This window comes from Aulonocara sp. 'chitande type north' Nkhata Bay, linkage group LG5 (assembly GCF_057382095.1).
Source record: "Aulonocara sp. 'chitande type north' Nkhata Bay isolate Kocher_YH1m ecotype deep benthic linkage group LG5, A_spYH_male_GT1.1, whole genome shotgun sequence".
NCBI classification, from domain to species: Eukaryota; Metazoa; Chordata; class Actinopteri; order Cichliformes; family Cichlidae; genus Aulonocara; species Aulonocara sp. 'chitande type north' Nkhata Bay.
Window position 1 is genome coordinate 30,116,604 of NC_141348.1, and position 22,184 is coordinate 30,138,787.

Genomic DNA, 22,184 nt, shown 5'->3' on the forward strand with positions numbered 1-22,184 from the left:
TACGTATGTATATAACATATTGAAAATGTAAATAGCGTTGTAGTGATTTTTTTATACTACGGTAAAAGGCACTTGACAGGCATTATTAGAGACGGCCATATTTTGTCTCAGGATTCGCTCGATTTGTGATTCTCCACCGCTTGTCTCCTGGTGGTCCGTATGAAAATAAAGACCCCGTCCTCGCGGGCAGTCAACGACTGACATTTCGTGTCATCGTCGTTAAACTGAGGGGACCTTAAGTACGTTCTTCCCGTGTGAAGTAAACATTTCAGAATGTAAACTGTTGTAGAGGGAGGTGTATGAAAAACACCACCCCATATTGAGAAGTTTATTAAGCAGACCTTGACTCTTACAACTACCACAACCAGTTTAGTGTGGAGCGGCAGCGGAGGTTGTTGCTGTTGACAACTGTGTATCGAAGACACCAAGTGGTCACGTGATAAGGAAAAACAAACGCGCGGCACTTTGTAAAGAGTTTTAACGTGAGGATAAATGAAGGTAATTTTGTCATGTAAGCTACAACAGCCTTCAAAGTGTAAAATGAGGATGATTGTATATGAGAAGTGATACGATTCGGTGCTCTGTATAATAGCCGCTTGAAAAATGCAAAGTAGCGGCGGAAACTCAGATCCAGTAAGACCCCGTTTAAACTATGTCAGATCTCGTGGCGAAGCAAAACAAGTGCGCAAAATTCACATCAGAAAGGTCGCTTACAGAGTTGGATACAGCTGGAACAAAGGTGGAAGACTCAAGGAGCTGAGAATAAGGTGCTGAGACTATTCCTTGACCCATTGTTATCATGTTACTGTCTTCCTGAAAATTAAGTCTCCATTCTTTTAACTTCTGCAGGCACCTTGCAAGAAAGTTTCTGAAGATATGGATACAGAACACCTTTGGCCGAGTTCTTCCTCATGAAGCAAAGTAACCTGTTTCATTTATTTTGGAAATTGAAAGCATTTTCAAGTTTGCCATCTGGTTGCCCTCGTTTTCCTACCTGCTCACTAATTCCAGTGTTTTCCAGGTCGCATTATAACAGAGTGGTACTGAGAAGAACCTTTGAAGGATGGAGAGATGAGTGGTGGTCATCCAGGAGGGAGTGGAGTCTGAACATGCGAGCAGACTGTCACTACAGGTCATTACAGTACATTATAGGACATTATGAAGGACTTTTATAGTTGAATAACCAAAGTCTGTTCATGTATTCATGCTGCTTTTATTTCAGGTATTACCTGTGCAACTGGACTCTCCACAGCTGGCGAATGTTTGTGTGTTTGCAGAGGGAAAAGAAGATGCAACAGCAAAAGGCTCAGTCATTTGGTGTGACTTTTACCATTCAAGCGTAATGTTGGTTTGGGGATTTTTTTTTTTTTTTTGTCAGATTTCATAATTCACTGACGTGTCATCACCCACTTTGTTTCTATTATCAGCTGACAAGCAGCGGATGCGTCTGGTGTTGGACAGATGGGAGGTTTTCACAGAGATGAGAAGACTGAAGAGCAGAATGCTGGAATCAGCTCTTGAGCAGTACAGGCTCTCAGCTATGCAGTGAGATTTGTGTTAGCAAATGAAAACTTCTAGCATTATGATTTTTACCATAATATTGGTTTTACCTTTGTTTTTGTTTTGCAGCTCAGTGTGGAGCTTGTGGCAGACTAGATTACAGCACCGTCGAGACCTTCACATTTTGGAGGATCAAGCACAGAAACAGAGGGCGCTAACCTTAAAGACAAGGGTAAGGGCGTGATCGAACACCCCTGTGAATCACATGTTAATATTATTATCAATAGTAATAATAAAAATAACAACAATAACTTTTTTTCAATACTGCACCTTTCAAAACAAAGTGACAAACTACAAAATGTTTAAGAAGAATTAAAAGTGAAACAACATAAAGTGTAGGAACACTGACATTAGAAGAAGTTCAAAGGCAGTAGATAAAGACAAATCTTATAATAATGGATTGGATTTATATAGCGCTTTTCAAGGCACCCAAAGCGCTTTACAATGCCATTATTCATTCACTCTCACATTCACACACTGGTGGAGGCAAGCTGCGGTTGGAGCCACAGCTGTCCTGGGGCAGACTGACAGAAGCGAGGCTGCCATATCGCGCCATCGGCCCCTCTGGCCAACAACAGTAGGCGGTAGAGTAAAGTGTCTTGCCCAAGGACACAACGACCAGGACAGAGAGCCCGGGGATCGAACCGGCGACCTTCCGGTTACAGATACGCTTCCCAAGCCCCTGAGCCACAGTCGCCCCTTATAAAGATAAAGACAATTAAAATTATAAACATGTAAATTAAAAGCAATTATGAAAAATTAAAATAAATAAAAAATTATCACCAAGAATAAACGAAGGACAACATTCATTTCAAAGCAGAGGCACAGTAAAAACTTGCTCATCAAAGTATGTCTTTAAGAGAGATTTATGGTGATGATAGATGATAGTAAGCTCGGCAGTCTGATCTACTCAGTTAGGCTGTTCCAATCTGTCAAACTAATTAGATAAAGATGACCCAAGGAAATACAAAAAATAATAATAACAATAATATATTGATAATTTCATCTGTTGTTATTATTGAATTTTAAATTAACTGTGATTAATCACATTCTTTAGAAAGTTGAGTTCAATTTTAATAGCCACACCTCAGCCTGATTCAAGGCAGACCTGTTGAATCAAGAAATAATGGAAATGGAACCTGTCAGACGAAGTCAAGTAGATTCACATCATACCACCATCTCCCTTTGGAAGGTTTGAGTCCCGTTACATCTGGCATAAAACTCACACAGTATTTCATAAAAGAAACATTACACCAGCAGTCAAACATGGTGGTGACTCTGTGATGGACCATGAATTCTGCTCTTTACCAGAAAATCCTGAATGAGAATGTCCAGCCATCAGTTCATGCTCTGAAATTCAGACGCACTTGGGCTATGCAGCAGAACAATGATCCAAAACACACCAGTGCGACTGAATTGAAATAATTCTGCAAAGAAGAGTTAGCCAAGATTCCTCCACAGGGATGTGAAAGACTCATTATCAGTTATTGCAAACACCTGATTTTAGTTCTCGTTGTCAGGGGTGGCACAAACAGTCATTAGGTTTAGGGAGAAATTGCTTTATCGCACAGGGCCTTGTAGGTTTGGATTATTTTTATCCTTGATAAATGAAATCATTACTTAAAACTGCATTTCATATGAACCTCAGTTATTTTTTTATCTAATATTAACATTTGATCTGAAACATTTAAGTGAGATAAATGTGCAAAAATAAATCAGGAATGGGAAAATAGCTCAGTTATACGACAATCCTGTGAAAACTAACTCTTACTGAGTCTAAGTCCTAAACAGCATAAAATACGACTGAATTGAAATGCTTATCTAAGCTGAGGTGGTTGTCAACTTATATTATGCCCATGGACGACATGCTCCCAGGGTAAAATGTATAAAGAAAACCAAAGAGTAGTGAACCTTGAGGTATATTACTCCTGTGTGTTCTCTCTGGTGATGAGTCACCTGATATATTTTGTATTGAAGGCTTGGCTTCAGTGGAAAGAGATGCAGACGGCTGCTTCTTGCCAGAAAGAAAAAGAATCCAGAGCTGCGTTTCATTATATCTCCGGATTGAAAAGAAGAGCTTTGCATCAGTGGATAAGATATGTGTCGTATCGCCACACCAAGAAAGAAACACAAGGTCATTATAAAATACCCACACAGCTTTCTTGAAGCATCATTATTTTGCTATCTCTTAACACATTTTTATTTTTTGTTCTTTTGTGTTTCGCCTTCAGTTTTGGCTCAGCGTGCCTGCTCTCGCCTCCTGGTGAGGAAGTGTTGGAGTAAATGGAGAAATGCTCTCGATTGCAAACACAGTGAAGAGACCCGTTTGCAAGCAGCAGCCAGTTTGGCCACGCAGAGCATCCAGTGCAGAGCACTAGTGCGTTGGAGAGCTTGTATCCTGATCCACCTGTAGAATGGATAAAACTTGGATAAACTAGTTTTTCTACCTGCTACTAAATCAGTTTTAAGTTATTAGCACTGTTGTTTGATTCTTGAGCTCTTCAGTAGATGTGGCATTGTGCAGAGAAGAAACTGAAAGAAAGAATGCAGCAAATCAACACTACCAACATCATTTAATGGTAATAAATAAATAAAATAATGGACCCACTCATAAGCAAAGATCAGCACGATCAATTCATGTATTCATCTCAGCACATTCTCATTGCAGCGTGCTGGATTGCGAGGGTTGTCTCTTAATGTCGTGTTGAACAAAACATATCGACTGAACAACCGTATGGCTATCCAACATTGTCAGCAAACGGTAACTGATCTTCACACTGCAGACAGTCAGTGTTAATCTCATTGAAGGTTTCAAAGCATCTGAAATGCTTTGCTTTTTTTTTTTTTTTGCGCAGATGACTCGTAAGTACTGGAAACTATGGCAGGATCGTGTGGAGGAAGCTGAAAACTGCAGTTTTAAACCCCTCATAGAGATGGCCCTGAGTAACTACAGGTGCTCTTACATACATTTCCCAATCCACAGGGCTATATTCACAGTTCTTTGTTGTAATACCGGTGCTACAAATGGAATTTGGTTCTCGTTGCAGCACTTCACTGCTTAGAAGACATTTTCACCACTGGAGAGAGAAACTTGCTGAGCAGAGATACATGCAGGTATTTTCAAATACAACTCAAGACAGCAGAGATACAGATGCTTTTACATTACAACACAATCAACTTGTTATGTTTTGTTTTTTTGTTTATTTTTTTTACAGGAACTGGAGCGTCGTGCAGACATTTGGTTTGTAGACCGTATGCTACCTCGGTGTTTCCAGTCTTGGGTTGAGTTTACCCTCCACAGCAGAATGCTTCAACAGAGAAGACTCAAAGCTCAAGCTTATAATCGGTGAGTCATCACCTTTCTCCTCTTCAGTTATGCAACTCTTCCCAAGAAATTAAAATAACAATATACCTTTTTAAATTTGGCTGCTTTCCCCTTTAAGGTTCTTATTTTTTTGGCTTCTCTGGGCCACTTTCAGTGTGGATGCTGTTTTTAGACCCTCTATTTTTAGATCACTGGTCCCATTCTGAGTGGTGGGATGCACGCATACAGATTCACCACAGTCTTTAAACAGAAAGCAGACATCATCTTCTGTGCCAAATTGACCCCAATTTTATTGAGGATCATTTTTGCTCGTGGGAGCTGGTCTCTGGCTGTAACTCAAAGACAAAAAAGGTAGTTTTCTATGGAACTGTCTGTGGTATCCAAGCCCTGAGGCACCACAATCAGGAATCATTTCCCAGGCAGTCAGAGTATCAGATTGACTTTATTTAGGCATCTCAGGGAGAACATTCAGTTTGCACTATCTAGACTTTGGTTTGTACTGGTTTGTGTGTAGACTTTGTAGTTTTCAACCTCAGTGGGTGGATGAATATGTCCAAATGATCTGTCTGTCCACTGTGTTGTCAGGCGGCGCCAGTGCGCCTGGGTGTTTTACACCTGGTGGGGGAAGTCGGAGAAGCTCAAGGAAGAGATGCTTTCTGAGCGGCTGGTACGTCAACTGCAGATGAAAACTTTGTTGTGGTGCACTGCACTGGTGATAAATAACATTTAAGTTTTTCCAGGCAGTTCTTCATGACGAGAGATGCCAGAAGCAGAGAGTCTGGACGCGATGGAGGCAGCGCACACAAGAGCGGATCAAAGAGGTGGAGAAACAGGAGGCTTCACGTAGTCTGTATCGTCGCACACTTCTACACAGGACGATGATGCAGTGGAAGGAAAACAGCACTGAGCTACGAGACAGGTGAAGCTCAAGAAGACGTTTTGGTGAAGTTGTTGAATAATTTGGGCTTGAGCTAAATGTGCTGTCGGCTAATAGAATCGTTTATTTGTTTTACTTCAGGAGAAACAGAGAGCAGCAGGCCTGCCATCAGGGTGATTTGCGCTGCTTAAGAAAGGCTGTAGAAAAATGGGAAAAGGTGATTATTTTACATTTTTGTTGAGTCTAGTCTGCACTCCATCTGTTACTTTAGTCATTGTGCAGTAAGGAATCAGTGCTTAAGATTTGAAAAAGACTGAAAGAATTTGCTTTTTGATGTGGAAATGTGTATCTTATAAATTCTGCTCAGCATCTCTGACAGCATGAGACTGCCTAAATGAGACCAAAGCTTTGGAGTGCCATTATGAAAGCTGATAGATTTTTCTTCCCCGCTTTGATTTTTATTATATTCATGTGTGATGTATCCGTTTTCTTTTTTCTCTGTGTGTGTCAGTTTGTTCAGGTCCAGAGAGCAAAGAAAAGCAGGCTGGAAGAGGTTCAGAGTTGGCATGAAGTTAAACTTCTAAAACACTCCTTTGTGGCCTGGAAGGTGCACATCTTATATCAGTTAAAACCACATGATTTTATTTGTTTAGGGTCATGAAAACAATGTTGAAGTCTATGCATTGTGGCCTGCTGTATTCACAGAAACACCACCTGCAGATGTCTCAGATCTATGACAATGCAGAGGAGCTTCACAAGCAGCACACTCAGTGTTTTCTCAGGTAATAAAGACAAATACTGTGTTTCATTCTAAAATCAGAATTTCATTTCTAAGAAAGATTACTATAATAAAGTTTTTCAGGAAAACAAAAATAATATTAAGGGCATTTGGAATATTTTTAAAGAGGTATTGGGTAATAAGAACACACCCAAAGTTCGGCCTAATTATTTTATTAATAATAATCAAGTTGTTAAAGATAAGACCGAAGTAGCAAACGAATTCAATTCTTTTTTTGTAAATGTTGGACCTACTTTAGCAAATCTAATCAGGAAAAATGATGATCCAGGAGATGAGGAAGCCTGGATAGGTGATAATAGAATGGTTAATTCCATATTCTTAGCCGATACTACCATAAAAGAAATAGTAGCAATTGTAAAAAATTGTAAAAATAAAAAATCTACTGATTGTGATGGTATAGACATGGTCATAATTAAAAAGACAATAGATTGTATAAGTACTCCTCTTTGTTATATTTTTAATCTTTCGCTACAGTCAGGAGTATTCCCTGACAGAATGAAAGTGGCAAAAGTAATACCATTATATAAATCAGGAGATAAGCATAGTTTTAACAATTATAGGCCAGTGTCTCTTTTATCACAGTTTTCAAAATTGCTAGAAAAACTCTTTGCACAAAGACTTGATAGTTTTATTGAAAAATATCAACTAATACATGAAAACCAATTTGGATTTCGTAAAAATAGGTCAACGGCATTAGCGTTGTTGACTTTTATTGAAGATATTTCATCTGCAACACATAATAATAAATACACAGTGGGAGTATTTGTTGATTTAAAAAAAGCTTTTGATACGATACAACATTCTATTTTGATTTCTAAATTGTATAACTATGGAGTGAGAGGAGTAGCATTGAATTGGTTAATGAGTTATTTAGAGAATAGGTTGCAATATGTTTATTATTTTGGCAATACTTCTGAAAGACTGAAGATTGTATGTGGTGTTCCTCAAGGTTCTATTTTGGGACCTAAACTCTTTAATTTATATATTAATGATATTTGTGACGTATCTAAAAGGTTAAATTCGATTTTATTTGCAGATGACACAAATTTTTATTGCTCTGGAGAGAATTTGAAAGACTTGGTTGAAATTATGACTTCTGAGATGTTAAGAATAAAAAAATGGTTTGATGTAAATAAATTATCTTTGAATCTGACAAAAACGAAATATATGATATTTGGCAATCGTGTAAAGGAGGATAAAGTCATTATGTTTATAGAGGAAGAATTGATTGAAAGAGTTACTGAATTTCGTTTTTTGGGTGTAATAGTGGATGAGAATTTGACATGGAAATCTCATATTGAACATATTAGAAAGAAAATGGTCAAAAGTATTTATATTTTGGGTAGTATAAGAGATTTATTAAATTATAAAACAATGCGTATTTTATATTTTTCTTTGTTTTTTTCATATATCAACTATTGTGTTGAAGTTTGGGGGAATACATATGAGAATACCATAAAACCTTTAAACCTATTACAGAAGAAAGTTATACGAATAATTCATAATGTTAAATATAGAGAACATACAAACAAATTATTTATAGAATCAAAATTATTAAAATTAGGAGATTTAGTGAAATTACGGACATTATTAATTATGTTTAAGGCTAAAAATAATATTTTGCCTTTTAAGTTACAAAGAGTATTTTTGATGTGTTCAAGGGGAGAAGAGAATAGAAGGAAATTTTATTTTAAACATCAGTTAGCCAGGACTACACAAAGATTAATGAGCACAACGGTTAGGGGTATAAGACTGTGGAATTCACTTCATTATAATTTAAAGAATTGTATAAATTTACAATGTTTTAAAAAGTGTTATATGTTTAAAACGATAACTCAGTATGAAGAATGCGAATGAATGTGATGTTGGTTTGGGATTCGACCGGAGAGAAATGTCAATATTAGTTTGTTCCTGATTTTTGGTGCCCACCGGTGATATAAGTTCGATGGTAGATAGGGGGCAGGGTTTAATAAGAATATTTTCTTCTTCCTGCTCCTTTTCACACATGGTTGTTGTGTTTTGTTGACAGAAGATGTGGTTGTTTTGTTTGATTTGTAGTACCAAGTGTGAAATAAATAAAAATGAAATGAAATGAAATGAAATGAAATTTCTTCTGTTTAGAAATCCTAGGTGTTTGTTAGGATCTTAAGTTTCAGTCATGTCTCTCCAGAGTGGCGCTTACTGAGTGGAGGGAAAATGCAGAGCAGCGAGCAGAGATCCGGCTCGAAGAGCAACAAGCACAGAATCACTTCAATCACTCCCTTCAGCTTAAGGTTACAAAGCGATCTGATGCATACATGTTCAACATCATCAGGCGTCTTCATATTTTCAACACCGATTGCTTTCTTTTCACTAAATCTTTCAAGGTGTTTCATACGTGGAGAGAAGCAACAACACTTGCGGTGTCAAAGCGCTTCCAGCAGAGGGAAGCACTAAGCAGGGCTCAGCAGTCTATAAATGAAAGTAATGTCATATGGTGCCATTTTAACTCCTTTTAGTTATTTATTTTTCTTTAAACAAACTTAACTTTGCTCTTGTGATTGCCACCTACCTGTAACCATTAAGAGCAGTGGTAAGTAATTTTGATATTCCAGCATGTCTTTCTTAGTCTTAGAGTTGTTTGGCTGTCATGGAAAGATACCGCCTAGACAAATGCAGCAGTTACCTCAGCAGTTGTCAAAGATTTTGTACCTGTTAAGTAACTGTTGCATCAGAACTGTGTTGTCTGGTTACCAGGTGTATCCAAATTGTTGTAAACTTTTTAATGATTTCTGTGTTTAGTGCGGTTGCTGCAATTTTTCAGACGATGGAGGAATCGGACCAGGGAGGCTCGGAGGGAGAGGATAATCATGGAAAAAGCCAGGAGACACCATAACTCCAAACTCCTTTCTAATGCGCTGAAAGCTTGGAAAGAGCATCACTACCAGCACCAGAAGAATAAGGTTCTAACTTCTTTTATCCCTCAATGCATATACATCTATACTGTCATCAAGCTGTAATCTAACTTGTTTAAAACTGTGATTTTGTAGGTGATGAAACGACAGGGACTGTTATTGCTGAGATTAAAAATGTACCAGATGTACTTTGAGCAGTGGAAAACAAAGGTTTGTTGATTTTCCTTTTTTTGTGGTCTGAACAGACTGATTGTTCAAAAGAAATGAATATCTACCATTTGCTTCTATTTTGCTTTTACTGCTAATCATTTCTGTTAGGAAAAAGAGTTATGGGAAAACAGCAAAGTCAGACTTTAAATCAATAGATTTGATTCATCAAATCAGTATTTGGTGTGGACAGTCTTTACTTTTAAAATGGCATCAGTTCCCCTTACTTCATTTGCTCCCAGGTTTTTATGGCACTTTGAAGGTTGGTTTATTTTTGGCCATCTGAAGACCTTGCCACATTTCTTCTATGGATTTAGGCTGTCTCTGTGTATTCTGACTGTGCGATTTTTGAGATCTGTCTGTGTGTTTATTGTCGTCATGCTGCAAATGTGGCATTTCTAATGAATGAGTATTGATTGGTTTTGATTGAGAGCAGTTAAACAGGCTTTGGTTTTTCTTTCTGCTAACAGCTGCAGCACAGACAGCGAGAGGCGAAGCAAACGGAGAGAGCACTCTGGCACTGGTCCCTCACACTTCAGGCCAAGGTAAATAACCTGCCTCCACATTCTTTTCTCTCTACACCACCAAATGCATTGCAGAAATGGTGCTCACAGGGTCTAACAAGCCCTCTTATACTTTCTGGACCTGACGCAGGTGTTGTATGGGTGGAGGATTTGGGTCACAGAGCAGCGGAGAAAGCAAGAACATGCTGCCAGAGCTGCACTGGTCTACAGAGACCAGCTGCTGAGGGAGGGGGTGACATGCATCCTCACATATGCCGCTCATATGAATGATCTCACAACAAACCTAACACAACACAGTCAACTGCAAGTAGGTTATTGTGCATTTCTTGTGATTTCTAGACCTAAGATTTCAGTGCCTCACTTCTCTGCTTGTGTCCTGCAGAGATCACAACACCTCCAGAGAGTTGTTAAACGTTGTGCTGCACGGTGGAAGCAGCGGGCACTGTGCAAACCCCGAAGAGAGCAAGAGACGAGAGGGCAGCCAGCAAAAAAGAGTGTGAGCTTCTGTCTGAGCAGTGTTTCATCTTCTGACTCAACAAAGCAGGAAGCTGCAGCTGGATTGCACAGCAAGCTGTGAGTGTGTACTTCACTCTGACAAGCCGTGAAACTGTTCCACACATGCAGTTTGACTTTTTTTTTTTTTTTAGGCTGCATACCCAAACATTGCAGCCTTTAGTCCCATAAAGGGAAGAGAAGTTATCAGTAAAAGAAACATTGCTTCATGTTTTTTGATGGTAAAATCCTTTTTCCAATGCTGTATGTGGTAATACATGAAAATAAAAACAGAAGACAAGCATCTGAATATCGTTTGAACTATAATAAACTTACTTAAATTGAAGCATTGTGTTAAAAGTCAGTGTAGGAATCACTGATTAAAGCTTTTTCTTTTCTGTTTACTCAAGTACCCAGCCACAATCTGCCGTCACCAACATTAAAGCAGCTCCAAACTCATCTGAGTCCAGTCGTCCCACACAGAGAAACCATCCAGCGTCAAACTGCCCCCATGCTGATGAAGTTTTTGTTGCCTCTCCACATCAGTGCAGTGTCATGTCAACTGTGCTACCTTCTGAATCTCTAATGTCCAACATGGACTTTTTTCAGCACACCCAAAACCAAGAACCTCTTTTACCTCCTTCTGCTTTCATGACTACTGGGACACAGAATAAAGTAAGATAAGATACACCTGTTTGACATATCAGCAACTATTTGTTGCTGTATTAAGTAACTCAATTTGGGTTAAACCTTTTTTTCTTTTTAAGTTCAAATCAAGTCTTGGAGACTCTCCAGTTGAGCGTTTTCCTCAGTCTGTCACTTCTTTAGATCCCCACTCATCTGTATATCCAGGTATAGACCCTGCTCTTTTTTCTAGAGTATGTTTTCAATATTTATAAAAAAAAAAAAACAACAACTTATTAAATCACCAAACTCAAAAGAACTGTTTTGTTGCTTTTTCAAGAAACACGTCTGAGTGCATCTGGTGGAGAAACTGAGGTTCCTTATGCTAAAAATGCAACAAGTGATTCAACGTCAGCTCTGATGAGCGAGCTTCTCAGGATTCAACAGGACATGAAGAGTTTCCAGCTGGACAGAAAGCAGCTCCGGTAGAAATCTGTTTTTCCACTCTTCTTTTCTTTGCAATATGTGATGTGAAAATAGCACCAGTGTTTTATTCACTCAGGGCATGGCGAAAGCTGAAAGGGGTGTTACAGAGTTGGCTGCAGACCAGTGGAAAGGACGAAGTGATGGAAAAAAATGCTATCTGTCAAGAGTTGAAGGACGTAAGGACACAAGATACTTTTGTCACTGTTTATGTTGAACATAAACTTACATTGTTTGCTGTTACGCTATCTTGATTTAATCATCACAGCCCAAAATTTGGTGCCTTTCACATTTAGGTTCACATAAGTATTAAGCTTAGTACCCCAGTCACACAAGTGTAAAGACTAATTTTACACTTGCGTTCCCTAGCGAACGGTGGTTGCTAGGGAACCACCAAAAGTGCATATTCCTCAACTAGTTGAGCCAGGAACCACTCACCAACCTCTTTTGGAGTTGCCAAGCCGTCTCTACGCCTGTGTGAGTGAAGCTTTAGAGATTATTAATGAAGTGAACTGCCTTTTGTTGAAAAAAGTATTTCTGTTAGGTAATTCCTCGACCAGTTCTAGAGTAAGATATTTTAAATTCCTGACATTTCAAATATTATGCAATTATTGAATCTACAAAGTGTATAAGCACTTATAACAACAGATATCTTACGCAACAAGTAAGTGTGATAAGGTAGGAAAACAGATTCAGTTATGACATACATTACCCTTTTCATTTTTTAACTATCTGTTATAAATGTAAGGGTTCACATTTATTTCCTTATGGAAAGGAAAAAGGGACTTTGCAATGTGTGCATGTGCAGTCTTAATCATGATGCTAGTTACCTGAAGTAACTTCTGAAGTTTCTCTTCCTGATGGCTCAGATTTTCCATGCATTCTTCTAAAGCGTCATTTGACCTGTAAATCTCTGTCTGTGGAGGAAAAGAAACTGAGCTGAGAGGGTGGTGCATTCAATTAAATTATTGTTCATGATACTGACTGTGTCACTCCTGGTGATTTTTCATTTGACAGTTGGAGGAGCTCATCGACAGGCTGTCCACTAAGCTGGAAAAACAGAAACCGGTGATGTTGCTGCACGCAGAGAGAATCCAGCATTTGCAGACTGTCCTCCGGAGTTTAGGACTTCATGCTCCTCATCAAAAAACAGAAGAGTCAGAATCTCAAACTCTGCATTTCCAACATGACAGGAATAATGGAGAGCGTGACGGGCTCACCTGCTGATTGTTTGAACTGTTGTTCACTTGCCAGCATCACATTTTAAAAAAATAGTCTGATCTTAGAACTGAATCAGCACATGCATATTTAACTACTCTGTGCTTATGTCTTTGCTGCCCTCAGCTGGTGGGGACCAATTTGAATGGTTCTTATTAATTATTGTGTAAAATGTCTTCGGCATTCCCAAAACATAAACGTCAAGTGCCTTAAAGGAACACTCAGCTCTATAGCTGTAAATCCAGCAAAACATTGGATAGGGGTCGTCCTTGTTGCAGATGGTGCAAAATATTTTCCATATGTGTGCAAAGAGTGACTTTACTGTTTTCGGAGGAGGTGCCCTTACGCAATAGGTCTGCTATTACCCTGTTTGTAGCAATGCTTCTAGTACTTCAGAAAATCACTGAACTAAAATCACAGATTTTAGTTTAACAGAGAGGACTGCGGTCTGTTTGCAGAGTTATTATATCTTTGATCAAGAGCAAGTCAAAATGCAAGGATTTTATCCCATTTTACTCTTTTCCATCTTTGTGTGCTCTGTAAGTGGTAAGTGTTGTTACTGAACTAGGTGATTATTATTGTTTCTTGAAATATTTTATGTTCTTCAGCCTCGTATTGTTGAGGTGTTTTTGGTTCCTGTTACCATCTGTTTGGAGCATTTGCTTTTCAGGACATTAATAAAACTGAGTTTAATAATATGAATATTGTAGAGTCTTTTGAATTTACTGAAAGTTGGAAGGACTGTATGCATTCTTATGGCTGTTATTTTCTTTCTTTAACCATTTGAACTGCTCCCTTCATGGCAGCTAAGAAGATGCGATGGTGCGCAGTGTCAGATCCTGAACAGAGGAAGTGTGCAGAACTAGCTAAAGCTCTGGCAGCAGTGGTGTCACCAGCCACTCTGGCAGCTTTTGCCAGACTTTCATGCATACGAGCATCTAGCACAACTGACTGCATCAATAGGATCAAGGTGAGCAAGTCTACAATGCAATACACAATAAAAAGGCGTTTTAATCCAGCTTGGAGCAAATTATTTAAAGTTGCTTGCATATCAGTAACAAGGGTGATGAGCAGAGATGTAGTAAAGCTGATTCACCTTACCATGAAAATATGAAAAAGAGCTGTTAAAGCTAGGATAAGAACCGAGGTGATGATTAGTGAGCAGCAGTTTGGCTTCATGTTGAGAAAAAGCACAACAGATGTCATGTGTGCTTTAAGAGTGTTGATGGAAAAGTATGGAAAGATGGAAGGAGTTGCACTTGTCTTTATGGAGATAACATGATAAGGCGCCAAGAGAAGAACTGCGATACTGCACGAGGGAGTGCCAGAGAACTATGTGTGGATGGTGGACGACATGTATGAGGACAGTGGTGAGATATGTGATTGGAGTGACTCCTGTGTTCATGGTGGGGCTGGGTTTGACTTTTAGCCCCCTGTTTGCACTGGTGATAAGGCAGGCAGGTGAAAATGAGGTAAATAAAAATTTACCAAATGCAAATGAAAGTCACGAGAAGCAAGACAGAATATGTGTGCAGGACTATAAGAGAGAGAGAAGTGTAATAGTGAAGTTGCAAGGAGAACTACACTAATGAAATTAAGCTGTAAAATAAATGGATTACAAAACTCAATGATTACATCCAGACTGTAGTGGAGTAAAATTAGAAAGCACCATAACATGGAGGACACAATAAAGTGCAAGTACATTACCCAAAAGTTGATTCTGTTCATCTGGACGTAGCGTTTTCAGTGGGAGAAACGTTTCCTCACTCATCCAAGTCAAGTGACTTTTTTAGTCTCAGCTGACTGCAGGTTTCCCCAACCTTATAAACAGTACATTGCACATCCCTTCTTTTTGGGATAACTGTGTATTAGCATTGTATTAATTGAATTTGCTGAGATGTAAAATTAACTATTTAAAACTCTTTTTGTCAATTGTTTGTTTCAGGCTAATCGTGCTGACATTGTAACTTTAGATGCAGGAGAAATTTACTCAGCTGTCAAGCAGTTTGACCTTGTAGCCATTGCTAAGGAGATCTACAGTGATGGTAGGTTTAAGCTCACTTTTCTGAGATGTATCTTCAGCACTGATCTAAAAAGCGGGTTATTGAAAAATACGTTTCTCGAACTTAACCCCATTCAGAATGAGCTTGGAGCTTAGAATGAGCATAACCATGCAAAATAGTACCATCATACTGTGAAAATGTTCTGACTTTAACACCCTCAGAGTACAGGAGTGGTTTGAAATTTGGCGCTTTTTAATAACCTTTTTTTCATATTTTTGAGCAATGTAAGAGCTAGCTTCATGGACAAAATGAAGGTAGAAAATAATTAATAATAATTCACAAGAGAAAACTTGAAAAAGTAAATTTTGTGTCAATCTTTCAGGGCTGTGCAGGAAGAGTGACTAGTTACAACATGCTGTAGCATCTGAAAGGTCCCCTTTTTACCTACATTTTGATTAGTCTTCTAGCCGTAATTCCTCATGTATATAATCATTTTCTAGCATAGTTTATATATTTAACACTTTCCAAATTGCCAGTTAAATATGAAATTATGTTTACTGAAGGAGTTAAGATCTTGGTAATGCTAAAGGAGCTGCATCTTGAGATTTCAGTTTTAGATTGGGACACCTGGAGTGGACATTCTGAACTTCAAAAAAACAAAAAATAGAACCTGTGAAAAAGCACCCAGTCTTGACTCTTAAAAAAGGAATCTTTTTGTATAGCTTCAATAACTCAGGTGGGGTTATTGAAGATTTGGTTGATACTGATATGAAAAGACCCACATGTCTGTTTATATATTTATCTACAGGAGGCTGTACTCTGTCTGTGGCTGTGGTGAGAAACAGCAGCTTGGACATACGATCCCTGCAGGGCCACAGGAGCTGTCACAGCGGAGTTCGATGGACAGCTGGATGGAGTCTCCCGCTCGGCTTCCTGCTGTCCCGAAACTACCTGAGCTGGGCAAAGGAGCATCCGCTTAGTCAGGGTAATCGGACTGTAATCAACTGTCAGCTGCATTTTTTCCATAAATGTGTTTTCATTTCTGATCTGGGTTTTCAGTCCCCCACCCTGACTTGTTTTTTCTCCTCCTCTGACAGATGTCAGCACTTTTTTCAGTGCCAGCTGTATTCCTGGTGCTGGTGCGATGGCACCTCCTCTGTGCACTTTGTGCCAGGGCCAGAAGTCTTACATACGCCAGAAGAATTACCACTGCGAAACATCCCACAGCGAGCTCTTCTACAACAACCAGGGAGCTCTCAGGTCAGGCTTTACAAAAGGTCAACCAGTTAAAACATCAGGAAACTGTTTTTATTTCCTGTTTTGCTCTGTTACAGATGTCTCAGGAGGGGGATAGGGGATGTTGCATTTGTGGACCATTTAGCACTTGAAACTATTGAAGGTACGCATTTTTTTTATATTGTATTGAAATAAAAATATATATGGGGATATCCCAAAACCAGCAAAATGTTTTGAAAATGACATTTGCATAAAGGGGTCTATTAATATCATATTTATAAAAAAATGTTAAGTTCCTAAAGTCATGGCAAACTGACTATTGGTTGTTATTAAACAATAAAACTAAAGATGACATTACAGTTTGACTGAACAGAGTCTTTCTGATGACAGTGGGTGATATAGTTGTTCAGTGCTAACCACAATAGCACCCCACAGCCTGTGTGTGTTTCCTCTGGTACCCCGGCTGGTCCATATTCATGCTAGGGCAACTGCTGAGCCTAATCAGCTAATGCATGTGAGATAGATAACGTGCTTAAAAGAAAAGTGCTAAGCTGCGCACAACCTTGGGACTGAGCCAATTATCAAATTTTTGTTTTGTTTTTCATGATCAAACTTCTGTATTACTTTGTATTGCTGCTATGTTTTAGCCATAAATAAACTTTCCTGATCTTTGTGCTACAAACTGCTTTCACCATAAACTGAGAGGGGTTTGTTCCTTTATTTTACACATAGTCATCAGGACTAACAGGTTTTAAAAGATAATGTACAGAAAAAGCTTGCACAGAAAACCAAAATATAGAATATAATATGTTGTTCATCAAAATGTCCTTCAACTTATTTTCTTAACTGCTTATTATTCGGGGTCGCTGAAAGGCTGGGGCCTAATCCAGCTGTCAATGAGCAAGTTTTGGGGATGCTCTGATCTAGCCAACAAAATCTGGTCCTCTTCAAGCTCACTCAAATCCTTATGCTTGCCCAGTTTTCCTGCTTCTAATCCATCAACTTTCAGGACAAAATGTTCTCTTGGCACCTAAATATATCCCACATATTAATAGGTGCCAAGATAAAGAAACAGTCAGCGTTATTCACTTCACCTGCAGGGGGTATAATGTTATGCCTGATCGCTGTAAATATCCTGTTTAAATCAGTTCAACCACCAAACTGCAGAAAGTTGCACTTACCCACCCTTAAGACTTGTTTACCTTTCAGTTTTTTATTTGTCTCTTTTGTCAGAGAGTGAGCGTGATGAGTTCAGGTTACTGTGTACTGATGGCACACAAGCTCCCCTCAGCCAGTACAGAAGCTGTAATCTGGGTCGTGGTCCAGGAGGGGGCATGGTCACCAGAGTTAATTTTCGCAAGGTTGTTCGCAAATTTCTAGCAACTGTGCAGGTAAATAGTTTGTTCAATTTCCATCTCTGTGCCTAAGGGTCATAGCTGTTACTGTACCCACTAACTGATTGTTCAAGCATTTTTTATTAATTTGTTAGACGCTGTTTGGTCGGCAAGGAAGAGAAAGGCAGCGCTTCCAACTCTTCAGCTCCTCATCTTTTGGAGAAAACGATCTTCTCTTCAGAGATGTGACTGAGAAACTCGTTGTCCTGCAAGACGACATAGATGTCAGTCAGGTGCTGGGGCTGGATTATGTGGCGCTGCTCAAAGGACTTGGGCATGAAGGTGCTTGTTCTAGTATATGTACGGTTGTACATTTTTAAACTCAGAACGCACAGGCTTGGGTTTTACGGTGTCTTTGTGTTTGCAGGAAGCTCACTGGAGGACAGTGTCATTAGATGGTGCTGCATCAGCTACGCAGAGCAGAAGAAGTGTGAGCAGTGGGCGCTCAGCATAAAGTCTGACCCACTGGTGTGCGTCAGAGCTGTCTCAATGCGTGACTGTATCGAGAAAATTAAGGTAAGCCATCTAGACTGCAGATTATTGAGATGTTTATCAAACTCTCTAGGACACTATACAAGCTAAAATGACGTGTGCCTTTACCACAGAGGGATGAGGTGGACGCTGTCTCGCTGGATGCCACGCATTCGTTCATCGCAGGGAAGTGTGGTCTTGTCCCCGTTGTGACGGAATATTATGGTAGGACTGTTGCTGAATATAATAATGTAATGTAATTATGAAGCAAACACACGAGGACCTCTGAATGGCTCAAAATAACAGAAATGAAGGTTTAGATTGGCCTAACCAAAGTCTGGGTACTTTGGCATAGCCTCAAACATGACGTTTATGCTCAAACATCTTCTAGTGTAGCTGAATTAAAACAATTCTGCAGAGAAGTATGGGCCAAAAGTCCCCCACAGTGAGGTGAAAGACTCATTGCCAGTTATCGCAGATGTCTGATTGCAGTTCTTGCTGCCAAGGGTGACGCAAACAGTTAATAGGTTTAGGCAATTACTTTTTCACACAGGGCCAGTAGGATTGCATAGCATTTTCCCTTGTAAAAAAACAAAACAAAAAGTCTCATCAGATTAATCAATAAAGCGCGTGCTTTTCTGTGTCACTCTTGTGTTGTTGGGTTTTCACAGGAAAAAACTGCGTGCCTGCTGAAGGATCCACTCACTTGGAGACAGATGGTGAGATGAAGACAAAAAACAGCTGCATAATCAGTCTACAATGATCTTATTTCTACATAGAAACCACGTCTGCTGCTCTGTTCAGTCTTTCCCTCAGTTGTGGGTTTAGCAGTCGCAAAGCGCTCCAGCAGGAACATATTCATCGGGAATCTCGGAGGCCGTCGCTCCTGCCACAGCAACACCTACAGCCCTGCAGGCTGGCTCCTGCCATACAGACACAGCTTAAGCCTGGCGAACAACAGCAGCTCCCCCTGTGATCCTGACAAAGGTAGTGTTTTCAGAAAAATTCATGGGAAATCCTGATTTACTAAACTTATTCACCACTAATCAGTGTTCATTCAAGTCCACTTCTTAGAAATATCTTGTTCATGTTTTCTGGACCTTTGCACCCCACACTGCTGGATCCTTATCCTTTTAAATTAATCCAACGCTGCTTCGACCCTCACGTGACTGCAGTCTGCCACTTTGTGTTTTCCTAGTGTACAATGAGGTGTTTTGGAAAAGTTGTCTTCCTGGATCTGAGGGTAATCTTTGCAAGGTATGCATCGGAGGCACAGGGGAGACTGCAACCAAACGCTGCACTGAAAATCACAATGAGCGTTACTATGGAAATATGGGAGCTTTAAGGTATGTGTAGTAAAGTGTATGTCCTGCGTCAAATATTATTAAATCTAGTCTTTCTAAGTTCTATTGTCCTCTTTTTTCGAAGTATCTTCCGTCATCATAATGCGCATAAATCTGAATAAACTAATTTCGTTCGTCTCTATGGGTCATCTGTAGACACATACTAAAGTTGACAGAGATTTTTTTTTTTTTTTAAACAAAGCATTTTTGGAAATCAAGTGGTTCAAATGGGTTTTACTATCATTCTTCCATCCAAAAATATTATAACAGAATTTCCACATGACCATGGCGCAACACTAGAAAACATAACATCAGTGTGAGACAAGTGAAGAATATAAAGCCCCTCTACTTTTTTCTCTTTCTACTCATCCCCAAACCGCCTCAGCAGATGGTTGCCTCTCCCTGAGCCTCATTCTCCCAGAGGTTTCTTACTGTTAAGAGTTTTTTTCTTCCCACTGTCACCAAGCGATTGTTTGAAGTCTGATTCTTGGGGTTTCCTCTAATATAAATTAGTGGTGGAAACAGAGTTAAACCATTTTACTAAACTGACCCTGCAACCCGTTACTCATTGCTCAGGTGCTTAGTTGGAGATCGCAGCGGGAAAAGCTATGGTGACGTGGCCTTTCTCGAGCAACACAGCCTTCACACAAACATCCTCGGTGAGATATTCAAAATCAAACCGGTGATGCGATCACTCACACTAACAGACTCTAACTTCACATGACAAATGTCTACATCTCCTACATCCTGCAGGTCTGAACACCACTGGCTGGGCAGAGGGGTGGTCATCGTCAGACTTTGAGTTGCTGTGTGCTGACGGTCGCCGGGCCCCATTGTCAGACTGGGAGACTTGTAATCTGGGAGTCATCCCACCAAACACCGTCATGACACGGCCCGTGCTCACAGCACGAGTGTACGACTTCCTTATGAAGTCACAGGTCTGTTTAGATTTTATTTAAACAATCTGTTTTTAAAATCTCCCCAGCAGCAAACTACTGCCAGTACATTACTTTACTACTCAGTGTGTTTTTTATAATCATTTGCTTTGACTTACCTCAGCTCTATTTCTTTATTATAAAAGTTTTGCAGAATGCTTTTTATCTTCCTGCTTTTATATTTGCTCAGTGAAGCTCTATGTTTTAATGGCATAGCATCATTTTTGCACCAATATGCAGCCCAAAGTTGAGTCGAGGACACAGGTGGATAATTATACCTCTAAATGTATTTATTACTTGTTTTTTGACCATATAGGAAGCTCTGGCCGTCAACTCAAACACAGAGTTCAGGCTCTTTGAGTCTCATCAATATGGAGAAAGTGATTTGCTGTTTAAAGATGCAACGCAATGCTTTGCCCACACGAGTCACATGGACTACCGCTCCATCCTCGGAGAGGAGTTCTACACCCACGCAGACACGGTCTTCAACTGCACACACTCTGGTACGACAGCAGCCCGACAGAGTGGCCGATTGTTGCACAATTAAACTGTCACTAATGGGTCTGTTTGCTTTCCTTTCCAACAGATATATTGGAGTTTTGCAATCAAGATGTGTGCAGCATATTTTAATGGACCCACCAACAAGAACAACGCAACCTCTGTGCTTCAGTTTTTCCACTCTTCATCCACATACTTGTTGTGTCTGCAAACCATCACTTTTTATCATCATGTTCACAAAAAACTCAATAAAATGTTAAAATGTTGGGATTTTTTTAAACTTTTTACTACATTTAGATGCCATCTGAACTAAAAATGATGAGTGATGTGTAATCTTTGTGTTTTTCAAAGACACAAAAACTACATTTAAGCATGACAGTAAATGCAAGAATTCATTGTCATACTGATTTTATCTTATGACATTCTCTCAGCAAAATGTCACACATAGAACCTGTTATAATGCCCAGCACTGCTCTTATCTCTGTACTACATATATTGTGCTATAATTACCTCTTTTGTCAGATTTGTTGTGTGCCTTTAACTTAACTTTGTTTGTTATGTTAAGAATTAATAAGTTTCTGCTTTTCTTCTGTCATTATGGTAAGCAAAGAAAGCCTAAAGAGCCACTCCATGAGGCTGCACTGATGACAGAATGACATTGTAGTTTGTTTAAGTGTGTATCATTTGTATGCTTTCACCTTTAAAGCTGGTAAAATGATTTGTTTAGTATAAATTGTAATTTTGCAGACAGGTGAGAAATTAAAGGATCACCTTGAACCCTTGTTCAAGGTGATCCTTTCCAGTGGTTGGCACATGTTCACTTCAAAGATAATACAAAGATAATACATTTTAATGTACACTACCAAACCTCATTTAATGTTTTTTTCTTTATTTTCATGACTATTTACATTGTAGATTCTCACTGAATGCATAAAAACTATGAATGAACACATATGTAGTAAACAAAAAAGTGTGAAATAACTCAAAACATGCTTTATATTTTGTTTTTCAAAATAGCCACCCTTTGCTTTGATTACTTCTTTGCACTTGTTGGTCCTTTTGCCTTCACTCTGGAATCCATCTCATCCCAAACCATCTCAATTGGGTTTAAGTCAGGTGACTATGGAGGCCATTGTGGGGTCACTGTCCTATTGAAAAGTAAATGTTGGTTCAACTAAATGCAAACTAGATGGGATGGCATGTCGCTGCAGGGTGCTGTGGTAGCCATGCTGGTACAGTGTGCCTTCAATTTTGAATAAATCCCCAACAATGTCACCAGAAGAGCACGCCCACACCTTCAC

General features: G+C 39.3%; 2 protein-coding genes across 4 annotated transcripts; both read left to right on the plus strand.

The window, feature by feature from the left end:
• Positions 1-164: 164 nt before the first annotated feature.
• sfi1 (SFI1 centrin binding protein) lies at positions 165-13,705 on the plus strand. Of its 3 annotated transcripts, none has more exons than XM_086292917.1 (31): positions 165-767; positions 850-921; positions 1,022-1,132; positions 1,223-1,317; positions 1,428-1,545; positions 1,630-1,732; positions 3,538-3,694; positions 3,792-3,953; positions 4,069-4,139; positions 4,229-4,321; positions 4,416-4,513; positions 4,608-4,674; positions 4,776-4,906; positions 5,471-5,552; positions 5,626-5,804; positions 5,904-5,979; positions 6,274-6,369; positions 6,468-6,544; positions 8,732-8,834; positions 8,928-9,024; positions 9,343-9,503; positions 9,591-9,665; positions 10,133-10,207; positions 10,317-10,493; positions 10,569-10,759; positions 11,089-11,353; positions 11,446-11,530; positions 11,643-11,787; positions 11,865-11,964; positions 12,155-12,262; positions 12,803-13,705. In XM_086292917.1, exons 1-31 carry the CDS (start codon positions 604-606, stop codon positions 13,010-13,012), a joined length of 3,744 nt encoding a protein of 1,247 aa, XP_086149043.1. In that variant the 5' UTR covers positions 165-603; the 3' UTR covers positions 13,013-13,705. The 3 variants fall into 3 exon arrangements, with proteins under 3 accessions (XP_086149043.1, XP_086149044.1, XP_086149045.1); XM_086292918.1 differs by having other exon boundaries at positions 1,428-1,524; XM_086292919.1 differs by lacking the exon at positions 12,155-12,262 and having other exon boundaries at positions 168-767.
• On the plus strand, positions 13,423-21,148 carry sxph (saxiphilin). The gene is made up of 17 exons (XM_086292927.1): positions 13,423-13,549; positions 13,810-13,973; positions 14,949-15,048; positions 15,815-15,991; positions 16,104-16,266; positions 16,341-16,405; positions 17,476-17,633; positions 17,732-17,918; positions 18,004-18,152; positions 18,242-18,332; positions 18,779-18,826; positions 18,912-19,094; positions 19,306-19,453; positions 20,027-20,109; positions 20,204-20,388; positions 20,702-20,888; positions 20,972-21,148. The coding sequence occupies exons 1-17, from the start codon at positions 13,495-13,497 to the stop codon at positions 21,013-21,015; spliced, it is 2,187 nt and encodes a 728-aa protein (XP_086149053.1). The 5' UTR covers positions 13,423-13,494; the 3' UTR covers positions 21,016-21,148.
• Positions 21,149-22,184: the final 1,036 nt, after the last annotated feature.

Coding starts and splice junctions, on each gene's coding strand:
- sxph (XM_086292927.1), top strand. CDS start 13,495: ATGCAAGGATTTTATCCCATTTTACTCTTTTCCATCTTTGTGTGCTCT. Junction 13,974..14,948: donor ACTGCATCAATAGGATCAAG/GTGAGCAAGTCT, acceptor TGTTTGTTTCAG/GCTAATCGTGCTGACATTGT. Junction 15,992..16,103: donor GGAGCATCCGCTTAGTCAGG/GTAATCGGACTG, acceptor CTCCTCTGACAG/ATGTCAGCACTTTTTTCAGT.
- sfi1 (XM_086292917.1), top strand. CDS start 604: ATGCAAAGTAGCGGCGGAAACTCAGATCCAGTAAGACCCCGTTTAAAC. Junction 4,322..4,415: donor TCCAACATTGTCAGCAAACG/GTAACTGATCTT, acceptor TTTTTTGCGCAG/ATGACTCGTAAGTACTGGAA. Junction 8,835..8,927: donor ATCACTCCCTTCAGCTTAAG/GTTACAAAGCGA, acceptor AAATCTTTCAAG/GTGTTTCATACGTGGAGAGA.